The sequence below is a fragment of the Rhamphochromis longiceps genome, linkage group LG17 (assembly GCF_057381845.1).
Source record: "Rhamphochromis longiceps isolate RC_006_pf linkage group LG17, R_longiceps_female_GT1.1, whole genome shotgun sequence".
Classification (NCBI taxonomy): domain Eukaryota; kingdom Metazoa; phylum Chordata; class Actinopteri; order Cichliformes; family Cichlidae; genus Rhamphochromis; species Rhamphochromis longiceps.
Genome location: NC_140573.1, coordinates 31,730,654 through 31,747,261, shown reverse-complemented (window position 1 = coordinate 31,747,261; position 16,608 = coordinate 31,730,654). Strand labels below are relative to the sequence as shown.

Genomic DNA, 16,608 nt, shown 5'->3' with positions numbered 1-16,608 from the left:
CAACTCCCTTTCACTAATGGTGAAATGATCCCGGAGATCCAGTGACACCTCCTCATTCATTCTACCCAGGTGTAGTTGACAGATGAACCAGTGTTAACAGAATAGCAACATAATAACGGACTACGCTACCAGCTCATATTAACAGTGGGATTGACCTGCCCTTGTCACTCAAACTGCAACCTTAGCATCCATAATGACACCCAGTTCTATAATCTAACTGTCCCCTTTATACCAGAACACCTATTTAGCCCACTAATAGGATGACTTGTGCATGCACGTGTGCACATGTGTGCGTATGTGTGAGTGAAAAGAAGATCCAATTAAAGGACAGCCAATCACTGAATTAATGAGGGGAAGGCAGGGATGACAGATTATTTTACTAGTATGGAATTGGGGGGGGGGGGGAATGGGGGCGGTGGGAGATTGGGGGATGGTGCTTGGTTTAAATGACAATGGGGAGTCAGATACAGTTAGAAATGGGATACAGATGGAATGGAAGGGGGGACAAGAGAAAACACAAAAGACTGAGCCCTCATGTACTTTCATTTGAGAAAATATCAGGGGCAACAAGAGGCAAATTCTGTAACCCTGAAATAAAACAAGACTAACAAACATCACACAGTCACAAGATGGAGCAAAGAGGCAGGAAAAGGCAGCAAAATGAATAAATAAAACACGCAAGGACACGAAAGAAATACAATGTCGACATCATTTTGAGAACACACAATACAGCGTGAGAATGTGTGTTTGTCTAAGTGTTTGGCCAGCTTCCTTCTCTAATGAGTGTATAATTTGACACAGACAAGCAGGGTATAGTGTGACTCTCAGCACGATAGTCAAACCCTGAAGGCTGATTTATATTTCTCTGCCAAGATGTTCCAGTAGTTCTGCCCCATTGTAACTTATTTATAATTGATTACAGTTAATTGCCAACTGATTTAGGCAAGACAAAAAGACTATAAATACAGCGTGACACACTTAAAAAGTAATCATTACTTTAAATGCACTTTTAAATTAAACTGTAATTCTGCACAGAGACTTTATAGCTACTGTTAATTTTCTGCTGTCATCCTTGGCTGGGTTTTTCTTTTTCTTTGCAATGAGAGTGACAATATTCACCTTTACACTGAAGATGGCTCTGCTAGTTAAATAGCAGATACCAATACACACGTTCTGTCAAGGATAAAGAAAAAAAACACTGGGCTGCAGAATCATTATAAGGCCCAACTATTCATGTTTGCTTTCTTTCATTCCCGGTGTGATTTCAGAGTGATGATTGCTGGGGGAACAAAGAGTGGATCTCTCTAGCATTAATAGACAGACGAAGCTTCCAGAGCCTTTTCCCATCTTTGTATAAGTTGTCTTCATTGTAAATTGTGTGAAAGAGAAATATGAGCAACAAAGTAGTTCAGCTTTATTCAGGTCAACTTTACTTCCAGCAGAATCTCAAACCTCAAAGCCTCTGCTTGAATCCATTTCTACTGTATCTTCTTCTAGGAGAGGTCTCGTCCCTCATAATGATACGCTTAATGTTACGATTATGTGACTTGTGTGTTATCAGAATCAGAATGGGTTTTATTGCCAAATGTTGAGCGGGTTTACAACATTAGGAAATTGCTGCGGTGCTTCAGTGCAAACATACTGTTATAAATTACTCTTAAATAGACATGAAAAATAAAAATAAGAATAAGAATTAAAAGTGCTAAGTAGATAGATAGATATATACATGATATATACATGAGTGCAGGTGGTGATCAGTGCCAAACATGGAATGATGCAGTGAACACAGCGTAGGGTCATGTGTTAGTGGTGGGAACAGTCATACGGTTATTGTTCATGTGTTCAACAGCAGAGGGGAAGAAACTGTTCTTATGGCGAGAGGTTCTGGTGCGAATGGACCGGAGCCTCCTGCCTGAGGGGAGCAGGTCAAACAGACTGTGTCCAGGGTGAGAAGGGTCAGCTGAGATCCGAGCTGCACGCCCCAGTGTCCTGGAGGTGTACAGGTCCTGCAGAGATGGGAGTCTGCAGCCAACCACCTTCTCAGCAAAGCGCACAACACGCTTATGTTATCTCCTTTACAGTGATGACATCTCAACCAAACCGAGCAACTATATAAGATGTGCTAGATAATCCTCTCCACTTCCAACAACCCAAATGAGAGAAAGGTTTAAACATTGGGGTTTGATCCTGCCAGTTCTGGAGACTCAATCCCAAAACAGAGCAACCAATTATTGCAGCATGTCATGCCCAAATACCATACTAACACACTTTGTATTTTGTGTGCCAAATGTAGTACAATAAGAATCATTCTTATTAACTTCTTCTTTACTTTTGACAAAAGAAGTGAGCTTTAAATTAATTTTTAATGCTCTTTCTCTGCGTCTTCTCCTCCAGTATAAGTATTTGACCTTCACTGTTCGGTGCCGAGTTCACACAGCAGCCAGAATCCAGAGGTATCCCCCCTCTTGGTCGGGCATCGCCAATAAGAAGGGGAGTAATTCAAGGCTATGCACAGTATGGGTCCAGCTACATCGACCAGCTTTGTTCTGGCCTCCTGTTGTGGGCACCCTTGGTCTTCTCCTTCTATCCCTTTTTGTATTTCTCCTTCTTTTCAAATATCATACTCTCAGTCTTTGAGTATCTGTGTCCCAGGCCCCAGAAACAGCAGGTGGCCTGTTGCTATTGACCAACTCGAGCTGTTTTAATAGCGTTTGACACTCCTGGGAATTGGCAAATGTGTATGTGTACGCTGGATGTTATTTTAAACTGCCCCAGTGATCCAGCAAATAGCGTGGTAGCCAGCACTGCGGTGTGCTAGGGTGACCACAACATGCCCTTTGAACTTGGCACTAACTGTTAAGGCTGACAGCCAAGAAATTTAAGGCAATCTGCGAATAAAAATCAGGCGCCAATTCTTTTACGTTGAAGCAGCAGATCTGCATTAAGGCCAAAAGCAAAGTAATGTCATGTATGTTAATGGCAAATCTTATGCGGGTAATTTATTTGTTGATTAAATGTGTGATAAATAAAAACAAACATGTATTATGTCAGATTATATCTTTGTTTGAGTTTGTAGACGACTTATGAAAAGCTGTTTTGGCCTGAAGCAATGCCGTGACAGGAAACAGTTCAACTAGACATTGCAGGAAAATCTTCAAGAACTAACTTGCTGAGAAAAAAAAAAGACATGCTGTGCAAAACTATAATTTCAAAATACTGTTGCGACATGTTCTCGACATTTCACATGCAAGAATTTAGGTTCATCTCCTTCACTAATTGAAGGCACTTGGAAACAGCTCTGATTCACAGAAAAATCAGGACAGTGATGGCAAAGTTGCATATTTTAGCTGTCTAATCGACATTGAGAATTACAAATAGCTAGTTTATACTGCTTACTTAGGACACACTGAGGTATTACATTGAAATAGAACATCAATAATGGACTTAAAATAGCGCTAACCTATGAAGGTGTTGCTCAAACATAAAGCAAATAAATGAAACAAAGTTACTCTTAGTTGTATGTCTCATCCTTTTCTATAAACACTTCAGGACTAAAGAAGAATGTGTGTTTGTGCACTGGATTTATCTGTGTATTTATCTGCATATTCCATGTGGGGTGTTCATTAACTGCTTTCTCTATTTGTATGTATGGTAATTCCCAAATGTTCCTCCCAAACAGTTAGTGTAGGTTAGCGCCGCAACTGGGCTAATAGACTAATTATTACCAAGGCCTTATGCAGACACACACACGCAAACACAGACATAAAGCACACACGCACAACGACTACAGGACAAAAAATACTCCACTCCATGCTTCTTTTTTTCAATATAAGCTAATTGGCATGCAAATTAAAAAAATACTAAATTTGTAACACGATGTTGTGCAATAAAAGCGAGACATAAAGAAATCTAACGAGGGTTAGTGAGGGTAAAAAAAATGGAAGTCAAATATTTTTAATAATTCATTTGTTAATCTGTACTATTTTTTATAAAGCCAATTACATGGACTACAATCTAAGAGAAAGGGAAATAAAACACAAATTCTCACACTGCTGGTTAACAGATTTGCACAAAAGAGTAGTAATTGGATGCCGTGACAAATAACATCCTAAATGTCCTTATTTTGCTCACTTGTGTTCCTTTGCTTTCCCGCTCGCTCTACAGATGGGCTGACGAGGAGAGGCAATGAGAGCACCATCTGAAAGGGCACCTTCAACTCACTGATATTTTAAAAGGTTATCACGATAATCTGGCCACTTAAAATGTGCACACATTTACACACGCATTCACACACACACACACACACATACACACAAACAAATTGCAATGCACTACATTAGTAAATAGTGACACTTCCACGGTGCCAGAGAGGTCTATAATCCTCTGGAAGCTACAAACAATGTGCAGGGGTAACAACTGATGCCAACAAAACAGCAGTGGCCTTCTGTGATTGTGGGTGGCAGGAGATAAAGCGGCGAGAGAGCGAGCGTGAGAGAGGGAATGATATGCACATTATCCGTACTTCAGAGCTCCTGCAAAATTATTTCTAACAGTCGCATTAATAATGAACAGCAAACAGAGACAGCGATTCACTGGTGGCTTGATTTGGCCTTTATGATTTAATTGCTAACAGTGCCTCGTGGAAAGTGTTGCAGCGGTTAAATGTAACTAAATAAATGCTGCAATTAGATGCAGTTCTGAGGTGCTGATGCGCTACATCGGCAAAAGCACTGAGTCACCTGCAGATTGCCCTTACAGGAGCTGCTTGGCCATGGAAACCCATGATGTGAAGCTCCCAGCTCATAACTTTTGTGGTGATGTTAACACCAGATGAGGTGTGGAACTCTGCGCCTCAGCACTCTGTAATCCTGCTCCCATAACGTTATGTCGTCTGTCAATTCGAATTGCTGTGGGTCCAAAAATATATCCACTTTCCAAAAAACTGACTTGTTACAATTGTGGGATCCTATTACAGGAGCACAAATTCTCCCCAAATGACCCATTCTTCATGATTTTAAAGGCAGAATGCATTGCTGGGTGCGTGATTTTATTCACCTGTGGCAATGGGACTAAAATTAAAGCTGAGTTCAAAGACTAAGAGGTGTGGCCCATTACCTTTATTGTTGGTGCATTGTTAGGCCAAAGTTAAAAAAAAAAGTATGATCTTGTTGAGATATATAAGGAGCTTTTTACTATTCTATATAATATTTCTCTTCTGCATTGTCCCGTTTCTTTCCTCTCACCCCAACAGTTGGGGTGAGAGCCCTGAGCCTGGTTCTCCCAGAAGTTCCTTCGTTTTAAAAGGGAGTTTTTCCATCCCACATCCCAAGTGTTTGCTCATTGTGGCTCAACTGATTGTTGGCAATTTTAATGTATTATTGTAGGGTCTTTACCTTCAAATATGAATCATTGTGCAATGAGGTGACTGGTGTTCACTGAAAAAAAGGGACTGGCCATCTCTTGGATTTATGTAAGCATCTTGCATGCATTTAACACAATTGCCTCATGTTTTAAAGTTAAATGTAACTATATAGTGTAAAAACTACATGATATGCAGAAAGGGTGTATTAAATTGTTCATATCATGTTCAGGTGAAGTAAGTCAATAAGATAGCAACGTTAAATCTCGTGAAACCACGCGTGATTTCATCTCGCGGGCTTTGGATCGTGGTTTAAAAAAGGCATCCATCTCAGTCAAGTCGAGCAGCCAACTCTACGTTTTTGGTATGTCTTGATTTTTTGAATTCATTTTTACCATATTTCAGCCAAATGTAGTTAAACGTCTAGAGTGTCGCCATGTAACATGCTAAAAAAGAGCCGTTAGCTTATTTGCTGTTTTATCTGTTGTCAAAGAATTGGCGCTTTTTCATTTGAATTTGTCTTTGGCACAAGAGCCGTAATATCACATTAAACCTAATTACGAGGCACTCATAACATAATTTGGTTTTCTGTGTGAATAGATTTGTCAACTGACTCTTCAGTTACATTGTGTATTTACTGCACCGTGGTGTTAGTGAGATTTTGGACATTGAACAGCTTTAGCTAATATCATCAGCGGCATTATGCTAGCTTACATCCCTACCCCTCCTGCCCTCACCTGCTGTCCTTTTGTTTTTGTTTTTGTTTTTTTTGCTGCACATTGAGAGATGACCTCTATTCTGCATTTCACCAGGAGTCAGCTGATGGATTGTGGGTTCAAGGTGTTATGGTAAGAAAGTATATTCTATTTTCGTTTCTGTAACTTAATTATAATAGGTTTTTTATAATTATTAGGTGCATGCATACTCACCCTATTAATACAACTGAGAGATCCAAAATCTGCCATAGGTTTAACTTATACCTGTATGTATTGCCAGAAAGGTGATTACTGGACTCGCATTAATGCACACTTGAACTGAAATGAGGTTGTAACTTGTGGGTTGTTGGGTTGCAAATCAGAAACAAACATCTTTGGATTTTTTTTAATCCCATAAGATCTGGAAACACAGTTTTTATTCAACAAAACATTACTGATTAACCAAGCACAGTGCCTGCTGTTATTTCAAAATAATTTTATGTCATTTCAGATAAAATGCAGCATTCCAGTGCATCCCAACCATGCCTTTACAGTCAAGGTTTCTGACGGAGCTGAGTTTTTCTCTGACAGTCTGCTGAAAGTGTTTGCAAAGTGATCAGGGGAACAGGGCACAAAGCTAAAGGATGTAGCTGCCATAATGACAGTAAGAACTTTAAAATTCTTTAACTACAAAGTGTATATGTATTGCATTAGGTCAGTAAAAGATTTTTATGCTACATCCATTGAAACAGTCAACTATTACCTGTGAGTAATGATTCCACTAAAAGGATGCCATAATTTTCGTCATGCATTTACTGGCCCACTGAGAAAAAATTATCTTTTTTTAAAAATAAATGTTCTGGAAACTATATATCCATAAAGTTGATGTCAAACAGGAACTTTTGATATTGCTTTGTAGATGCTGGTGTTGCATGTTGACTGGTTTAAAAAGTCAAGAGTTTTTGTCTGGGATCATTTTCTTCTGTGCTACTGAAAAGTTCACAAATCTCTGTTTTCTTTGTTATAATAGTCAAGGATGACATTAATGCTCGGAGTCCCTCATCAAAGTGCTCCGCATCTGTGTGAAAGACAATTGCAACATCTTGGTGCAGGAGTTCATGGTGAGTGTTTTATGGGTAGATTGTGGCTTTGCAACATTTAAAAATGCATTTAGTTATCCACTTGATCCTCATTGGACTGGTTAGGACCAGTAGTCCTCTTTAATAATTTGAAGTTCACATGAGGCCTGGTAGTGAACTCGGCCGCCGGCCCTTGAGGCCCCATCCCCACCCCTGTATTAGGGGTCACATCAGTGTGAAAAAACTTTAAATTTGTCATTCTAATGAACAAAGGAAAATCCCACCAATATTTATATTAGCTTTTGTTTGAAAAAATGACCAACTGACCAACAGCTAACCAAATTGTGGGGCTGAAAGTCTAAATTCTAACATCTTCTGAGTGACATAACCTGGATTTCTGATGGGCCGGTGTCTTTCTAACAAAAACTAATGTAAAGCATTTGAAATTATTATGTTTTTCACCCTCTCTTAGAAACTCTGTTAGACCATGAATGGCAGCATGGCAGGCCACTCTTTGGCTATAGCTATTTACTATGTTGCTTGCATTGGTTTAAATTACTCTAACATTAGAACTGGTAGATTCAAAAGAGATGAGTTTAAAAAGGAATCTTAAAGAAATGTTTTGTGTTTAACCAGGACTTGACTGAGGCCACTGCACAGATTGAGAAAACCACAATGAACATCTGTCTCCAGAGGATGCAGCAGGCAATGACTTTTCTGATGTTGTTCTTCAAGATCTGGATAACGTGACCTTTGCAGTAGCCATGCTGTTTGGACCTTTTTTATTCCTTCAACATGAGTTACCCATCACAACTCTGCTACACTTTTGAGGTGATTCAATGGGTGGTAATGGAGTTGGATGCAACTCAGCTCTCAAGAAAAGCTCACAACTAAGACAAAACTGCTCCTGCAACGAAGCTCACTGTTATGCATGTGAGGTGACCAGCTCTAGGTGAGAGGACATTTAAATCTCACACTTGTTCTGCTGCATTTTTGAAGCTCAATTCCAGGAACGGATCGCAGGGTTCATTTTTATATACTCTGCAACTGCCATGAGGACGAGCCGTTTTTTGTTGTTGTTTGTTTTTCCTTTTGCTCTGTACAAGTTCTGTTTGTCTGTTTGGCAGCATTTTTAAATTTCTCTTTGTATTTTTTCTTTCTTTTACTAGTGAAGAGATGTAGCGTGAACAGTTATACAGTCTAAATATCCCATATGGGTCGTGTGAAATGGTATTTTCAGTTTCATTCAGTTGAAGTAAAGAACGTTGAATATTTCTAAGTGTGCTGTTTTGAACCAAGATGTCACAGTATGATCAGTGCTGTAATTTTTGACAGTCACTGTATCAATGTTATTTTTGCGTCTCTTGAATAAAGGTTTTGACCTGCAAGTGCTAATTTCTTTAGTTATTGGGGTAAAATGGGTAGTGTTAATAGGAAGGTGTTTGCCAATTCAGTAACCTAATTTAATGTTAATGGAAACTAACATTACCTCAAATTGTTTAGTTATAATTGTTGTTTAACTGAATCTTGACGTTAGAGGCCTTAAATAGAATGTTTTGTATTGTTCTTTCCCAACATTTTTCAAAAGAAACAGTCCAATTTCTTTGCTGTGATTGATTCCAGAGAACACGGAAGAACTGACATTATTTAACTGTTGATTTATATAGATTCAGTAGAGGAGTAATGTCAGTTTAATTCTTTACCTACTGCAGTGAAATTAGACATGTTGTTTTGAAAGGTTACTGGTGGATGCCAGCAACCATCTTGGAAGAGAACAATACAATCTGTTATAAGGCCTCCATTTGAAAATTGTGTATTTGATACTAGAATATAATAGCAAAATGTAATTTGAAGATAACATGTAGTATTTAAGTGACCAAGTAGTATTGGGTAAAAGTTATTGAATCGTGTTGGGATAACGTGAGAAAATTGTGAAGGATTAAAATATTCCAAGAGCTCAAATTACTTCATCAAAACATGTTTAAGTCACATTTTATCAACACAAATTGCACAAGTTTATTGAACATGAATAAATTGTGTTAATTTAATTCAATTGTTTAAGTTGCTGCCAAAGCAAAACATCTGTGTGCAACAAATGTCCACCATTGAATTAAGTAAATCCAACAACATATTTTTTTCAGTGTTCTTGATTTAGCACTATATAATTAAAATGGAATTTGAAATGAATCTACAGTATCTGTAAGTATCCATCAGTATGTCAACAGATTTTTCAGTTATTTTAATGCTGTATTGATAATTAAGCTACTATTGGTAGCTTCAGTTAAGCAAAATGTGTGCTTATTTCTTTGACTGTAAATGAATTTGTCGTTTTATGATTGTGACCTTGCTTTGGTCATCATGCTTTTGTACATGTAAATTACGATACAAGTCCATGCCTGTGTTTTGTGGTGAATATAAAGAGAACGTGAACATCTAACATAGTCAGCCAGTCAGGGAGGTGTCCATTTACGTGACTTTTCGTGGTGCTATTTTGGCAAGGTTTTGCCTCTGATAGGTGTTCGCCGACTCTGTGTCTGTGTCCATTACATAGAGTGCTGCTATTTCACTCCACATTCCATGTCATCAAAGGTACCAAGAGAGATGTGTGAATCTGCCTGCTCAGACATACACACACCAGCACACACCAAAGTGGACTAAGACCACTCTTCTCTCTTGCCATAATTCAACACATTTATTCACTCCAGCTCTACCCTCACAGCCTGTTTCTATAAAAAGACATGGTCACAACATCCAATGGTCCATCTAATCCTCTTCCCTCCTCTAGTCAGGCTGTAATGAAATCCTCTATTGCCATACCAAAGGTTATTCTACCCTGTGACATAAGAAAATGATAAATGCCAGTGGTTATGATACTGAGTCAGCAGGGAGGAGTTTTGATGTATGTGTTTGTTTGTGTGTCTGACCTGGGTCTCAGACATGACATAGAGGTAGTGATGGTCAGAAGAGAAGGCCATGTCTCTGAGGATGGGTCCATTCTCCACAGCCTGCACAGTCTCATACTGAAGGGCACGGGAGGAGCCATCTACACGAATCTAAAAACGAGAAGAGAAGCACATTAAAAGATTAACATACTGCATTTATTATACATTTTCAATCACTCTTTCACAACCATTGCGCTCATGGGTACTGCAATCATGACATTAAAACTTCACATGAATCAACTGCTAAGTCCAATTACATAAATGTGTAACTGAGTAAATGGCTAAAGACATAACATCGAAATAAAGAACAGCTGAGGTGCAAATAAGAAACACAGGAGAGAAAACGGTTGCCTTCCAGGAAGGACTTGGCAGTGGAACAAAGGTGGTATCTAGGACAACAAAGCGTGCAAATACAAATGAAGGAATCGTTTAAAAGGTAATTTTGGATGTTTTTATTAGCTAAACTGCCCAGGATATACTGACTTGGGATTTTTGCCTTGCATCAAGGCTGTCGGTGCTGTTGCTGAGAAGGACATCTTTCTCTATCACAGTTTAAGCCATTCAAAAGTGATTATGGTAATAAGGCATCTGGGCAAGAGGTGTGGTCTATGGGCCCCTAGGTGAGTTTATTCAGCAGAAAGTGCATGGAATTGAGCCCACGCACACTTGCTGATGTGATGGAAGTGGTCTGGGTTGTGCCAGAACATCTGCTTACATTGTGTTTCTCTCTCTCTCTCTCTCTTACACACACACACACACACACACACACACACACACACACACACACACACACACACACACACACACACACACACACACAATCAGATTGATTGTGTGTGCTGCAAATGATCCTTTCCAAATCTTGTCCTCTGGCTCCATTTTTCCAGTAACACAAAGTCCTGACTCTACCTAACTAAGCAACTTTCAGCACCCAATAGAATAGACAAACACACACAGACACACACGCACAGCCCTTTCTGGGTTTTTTTGACAGGTGTGAACTAAGTCTTGTTAAAGTTGTGATGACTCTTGGTAGTTCTTTGTGCTCTTCAGCACTTACGGGTTCACAGGTAACAGGCATAAACAGGAGATAATTGGATAGGAAGCAGATGGTCGACTAGACAGATGAGTCATTTTTTGATTAATTATAATAACCCTAGGACATCATACTCTGTGTTCTGTCTGAATATCATAACCTGATACACCTCAAGTTAAAGTCTCTTTCAGGTCAAGTAGCCTGACTGAACCGTTCAATAAAAGGTGGTTATCTTTGTTAAAGGCTGGATAAAAAGGACTAGTGGGCATTTACGTTTTTTAAACTTCATCTTAAGATGGATTTTGAGGAAATTACTCTAAGTTTTTCTCTCTCTCATGCCTTTGAATTTCCATCACTAAACTTTTAAGGTAATGTTAAGAAACTCAATCAGGATGTTCTTTATAGTAAGTGACAATGTTAGTTGGTTCTACTTTTCCTTTACTCTCTACATAACAAAAACCAAAGAATCTGCAGCTCTTTATAGTTCAAAGCAACTTTCTTTTTGTCTTTGCTTTGACAGTCAACTATTGTAGAGCAAAGAAAGAAACCTACTATAAGTATACTGGCTGCAGCTTAAGTGCTGCCCTGTCCTGCTGTTTCTACTGATATCCCATTTCACAACATCGCATTTCTTTAAACAGACACCTTGTTTAACCCCGACTTCACCCCACTCTCCCTCCTTTTTTGTTTCTCATTCATTCTCCTTCCTCTCTCTTTTTTTTCAGCCTCCTGCTTGGCTCGTGTAGTGACCTCGATCTCAAAGAACCTTGAGTTCTTTTTTTCCACTGGGAGCCATTGTATGCAGGGTCAGTTGCAAAGAAAGGAACAGAAGGCAAATAGGAGAGAAAGAAAGAAGAGAAGGAGGCAAGAAGAAAGAAACTTTCTTGTAAGCCAGAGCTCAATTCAGCAGGTGGGGTTATCTAATCTGCCCAATTGGGGATGTTAATTTTAGGTGCTAAGCATATACGCACAGCATTCATCATTTGTGCATGTGCATGCATGGAAACATGTATCAGTTTACCTCAACAGCATGTGATAAAGGTCTCAAGTCATTTGCTGTGTGGAGTTAAAGGGCTGACAGTCTATAGCGGTCACTGGATGTAGAGTTTTATTGTGTTGGGAGAGATCCACAGTCACCAAGGAGCGAAGAGGCTTCAAGGGGAAGTTCCTGTATATTATCCCTCAATCTGACCACCAACAAAACAAACGAGCCACCAGGGAGCATGGAGCACGTCTGCAAGAATGCAACGCTAGCTGGTTTAGTCACACTGGGACCAGAGGGGAACGCACAAGGGAGAAAGACTGATTTAAATCAAGGACCAGTGGTCTTGTTTGTACAATAATTGGCACATACAGAGGGGTTTGTAGCTTTTAAAACAGAGTTGTCTTCATCTTCTTTTATATCAATCTCTGCTCTTAGAAGAATTAATATAAAATATCCACTTAGTGCATGAAAAGTCCTTTATAATTAGACAAAAAAAGACTCAACAAACAAAACAGCATACTACTATACCACTTTTATTTTCTTGATTAAATGCTAAAATTAATGACATGGTTTGTTATGAACCTACTAATCCTACATTCATTATCAGAGACAGTAATTATGAATATATCTTAAAGTATTTTTTTTTCATCAGCCTCAAATCATTAAGGCAGCCACACTGGTGCTAGCCAATATTATCAGATTCCTTTTCAACAGTAATAAAGTGGATTAGCTGTTCTATGCTAAATGGATTACAATGCTAATCTCTGCTATCACATTAGCACTACACAATAGACATTCACTGCCAGACAGACTTCATTTTGCCTCAGAGTAGTGGGAAGGTGAGGGATGCACTAGGCCCACATATAGATGAACATGAACATGCAAGTGATTGTGTGTGTAGAAACATTAGCAGTTCACTGTCTCTCCCTTTCACACTCCTATACGCACACATACAGGCTTCCTGGCTGGAGATGCTTGTAGGAGATACTCTGGGAAGAGCCGGGAAATTTACTGGCACTTTTGACTCAGGGCGCACACACAGAGCATACAATATTTTTTTTATATTCCCGACTGTGCCAGGAGGACCATGCAACTGATTCACACCATCACAGTTCACATATAGGAAAATCCTCCACAGAGTGACTACTTTGTCCAGATATAGCATCCACCTAGTGGCTGTGACAGACAACTACAACAGCTGCTATTATGAGCAGTCGGCTCTGCAGTGACAATGTTGTAGAGACACAAATAGGATCTTGTCTCAGTGATCATACTGTCTCAAGAATACATTTAGTGCATATAAAATATTTTTATATAGGCCTTTAAAGCTATTGGGCCCGACTATTACAGTCTTATTTGCAATCCACCAAAAAAGCATAAGCAGAATGTGAGTGCAGTGCTGATCAAAAAGAATGCATCTAACGGCTATAGATAATTTAATAAAACAGTCAGAGTGCAGAGAAAAACAAGCGGAACATCATATGCAGATGGTACTTCCTGCCTTGACTGTGTCCATGAAAAATCATATGCCTAAAGTCACCATTTCCCTCTCTCCATGGGGCTAACAGCTAGCAGAAGGTGTGATACAGACGGGGAAGCCGTTCGTTCCGGTGTGAAAACCACAGGATTACCCTTGCTCAGTTTGCTCATATTGGCACTCTATGCTACAAAAGCACATGGAAGGTATGGTATTTCCTCTAACTGCATGCTTGCGGGCTGGTAAAAGCATAATGCTAAGAATAATTCACGTGATGTTCAAAAATAAACCCTGTGTGTTAAGTGTAGGGTTATTTTGTATAAGAAAAAAAGGGAAAAGCTGTAGAAATGTATCAGAGGACAGTAAAGAAAAAATACACTAAATAATATTATTGCAATATGAGGGACACAGACTGCTTGTAGTGTCATGGCTGAATCAACAGACACCTTCCATATCCGCAGTCAATAATGCTGTTGCCCCTCTGGAACCCTCTTCCACTAAAAATTGCCCTTTCAAATTCAGTACCTCTGGTTACACATCTTAGAACATCTATTGATTTGGGATAATCTCTGTGAACTTGGGCTGCGATTGTGTAGAAACCACTTTACATCAAACGGTGAGAAGGCTGGTCCGCATGTTAAGACTAGACTAGTTAATCATCAAGAGAAATAAAAATACTGCTGTGATTAAATGGAGACGCTACGGGTACGACCACAATATCTAGATAACAACACATTACCTAGAGCAAACTGAAGGTAGCACATCATTAGCTTTCCCTGCTTGGAGGGTCACAGTTGGAAGCTGGAGCATATCCCAGTTGACACTGAGCGAGAGGCGGGGAACACACTTGTTGCCAATCAATCACAGGGCTAACACAGAGACACAGTCAACAATTAGCGCTCACACTCACACCTGCAGTGTATGACCAATTTGCACTAGCCAGTTAACACGACATATGCTTACTGGCCACTTTATTGGGTACTGAGTTGTATCCCCTTGTGCCTCCAGAACTGCTTAAAATCTTTATGGTATAGATTTAACAAGGTGCTGAAACATTCCTCTGAGATTATGATCCAAATTGGCATTAAAGCATCACACAGTTGCTGCAGTTCTGTCATTTGCACTTAAGTGATATGAATCCCACTCCATCACATCCCAAAGGGGCTCTATTGGGAAAAGATCTGAAGACTGCAGAGGCCTTTTAATTACAGTGAACTCATTTTCATGTTCAAGAAATCACTTTGAGTTGATTTGAGCTTTGTGACACGATGTGTTAAAACTGGGGTCATAAAGGGATGGACATGGTCGGCAACAATACTCAGGTAGGCTGTGATGTTTAAACGATGCTCAATCATCACTGATAATAAGGGCTCCAAAGTGTGTCAGAAAAATACCACCCACACCAGTACTCCACCAACAGCAGCCTGAATTACTGACACAAAGCAGATTGAATCCACGTATTCATCTTGTTTATCCCAAACCTTGATGCTACCATCCAAGATGGCAGAAGTGGTTATGCAGTCCACTTCCATGTGCCTCGAAGTTCAGTGTCTTGTGGATTTGGAAAAGCTCTTCTGCATACCTCGATGAAAAGTTGAATGTTTTGCACTAAACAAAGTGAGTGTACATGGACTTTGGGAGGAAACTATTAAAATTGAGCTTCTGAAACAAACAAAAAACTTCAGGAGGGAAACTTTTTGAATATGAGTAAGGAGAGTGAGCGAGATTGAAAAACTTGTGTCCTTTCCTACTATGGCATGGATTTTGGGGTGGCAAAAGGAAGGCTTGTCACACAGAGTTACAGTCTGTTTTGCATGGCACACTAACAGGCCATGGCTGGAACACACACCATGACCAACATGCTGCTAGGGGAAGCCAGAATAAGCTGCTGACTAAAGTATCACTACGGTCTGACACGTGTCATGCAACCACAGTGAGGTGAGTGGGCTGGAGCGGAAAGTCATCCAAAGTCATACAGCATGCTGGCAAAGCTAAATTTCCACAATATTTGTGACAGAAATTTCCCTAATCCTGTGAAACATGCATATGGGCAAACTCAGTGGTCTGCCAGCATCTCTGCAGCTGAAAGGGTCATGAACCCTTGTGTTTTGGATATGCTAAAATAATGCTAGTTTTCATTGTTTATGCTTCTTTTTAGTCGATAGACATAAATATATACTTAAAACAGAGGTAGTTAAATAAATTGATTAAGGATGAATATTTAACAAATGTGGCTACAGGAAAGTAGTGGGAAACTCCTAAGATAAAGGGAAAATAGCTTCATTGGATACCAAGAAAGGAAAAGGTACAGATAGCCACATGAAGGAATATCCTTCAAAATAAAACAGGAAGTAACAGAATCTAACTAAGCTAAATGGAAAAATAGAATAAAGTCAATAAGAATTCAGATTTATACACCTATTAGTGTCACTTCACTGAAATATGAAGCAATTTAATTTAATTAAGAGACCTTGTACTATTTTCACAAGGTACATTTAAAGATTTACCCTATAAGAGACTTTCTCTGTCACTTTACTTATTCTGTCGGTTTTACAAACTAAGTATTTTCAAAGCTATGACAAAATACAAGCAGCACCATCAAGTTGTCTGCAGGTCATGTATATAGGAGCTTCAGCTTTTTCCAGTTTTAGATATCAGTCATAAACATTCTGGACAGAGCACAATACGGCCAAATGCCAAAAGACACCTCAGCCTGACTTGTCACACTCAGGCTCAGGTTTTCACCCTTGTTTTAAAGCAGACAGCAGAGTGTTAGGTATTCATCCAGGCAACGCAGGACATATATTAAGAGCCTAGAGAGAGACACAGGCAGACAGACAGAGACAAGGGAGAGCAACATTCACGGTGAAAGAGACAGGAAAAAAAAGAAGAAGCAACGTATCGTCACTACATAATGGCAATGTGTCTCTCCACGCGTTCTATTCATACCGACAGCAACACAATGGTGGCTGTCTGATTGCCCAAATCTGTCCAGCTCGCTAAAACATATGGCAGACTGAGAGAAAAGAGGACTT

The 16,608-nt window shown here is 39.5% G+C and overlaps 1 protein-coding gene and 1 long non-coding RNA gene across 4 annotated transcripts in view; one reads left to right on the top strand and one right to left on the bottom strand.

Annotated features, from left to right (window-relative positions):
* The window catches only part of plxna4 (plexin A4), a 261,846-nt gene that overhangs the window by 106,399 nt on the left and 138,839 nt on the right, over positions 1 to 16,608 (bottom strand). Inside the window, exon 4 of the mRNA XM_085387521.1 lies at positions 10,058 to 10,186. Coding sequence (XP_085243647.1) covers positions 10,058 to 10,186 — 129 coding nt within the window. The remainder of the gene's footprint in view (positions 1 to 10,057; positions 10,187 to 16,608) is intronic.
* LOC146649977 (uncharacterized) lies at positions 5,436 to 8,231 on the top strand. Of its 3 annotated transcripts, none has more exons than XR_014908316.1 (5): positions 5,436 to 5,470; positions 5,592 to 6,207; positions 6,566 to 6,718; positions 7,085 to 7,175; positions 7,770 to 8,231. It is a non-coding gene; the product is annotated as an uncharacterized LOC146649977 (long non-coding RNA). The 3 variants fall into 3 exon arrangements; XR_014908317.1 differs by lacking the exon at positions 5,436 to 5,470 and having other exon boundaries at positions 5,478 to 5,723; positions 6,144 to 6,207; XR_014908315.1 differs by lacking the exon at positions 5,436 to 5,470 and having other exon boundaries at positions 5,478 to 6,207.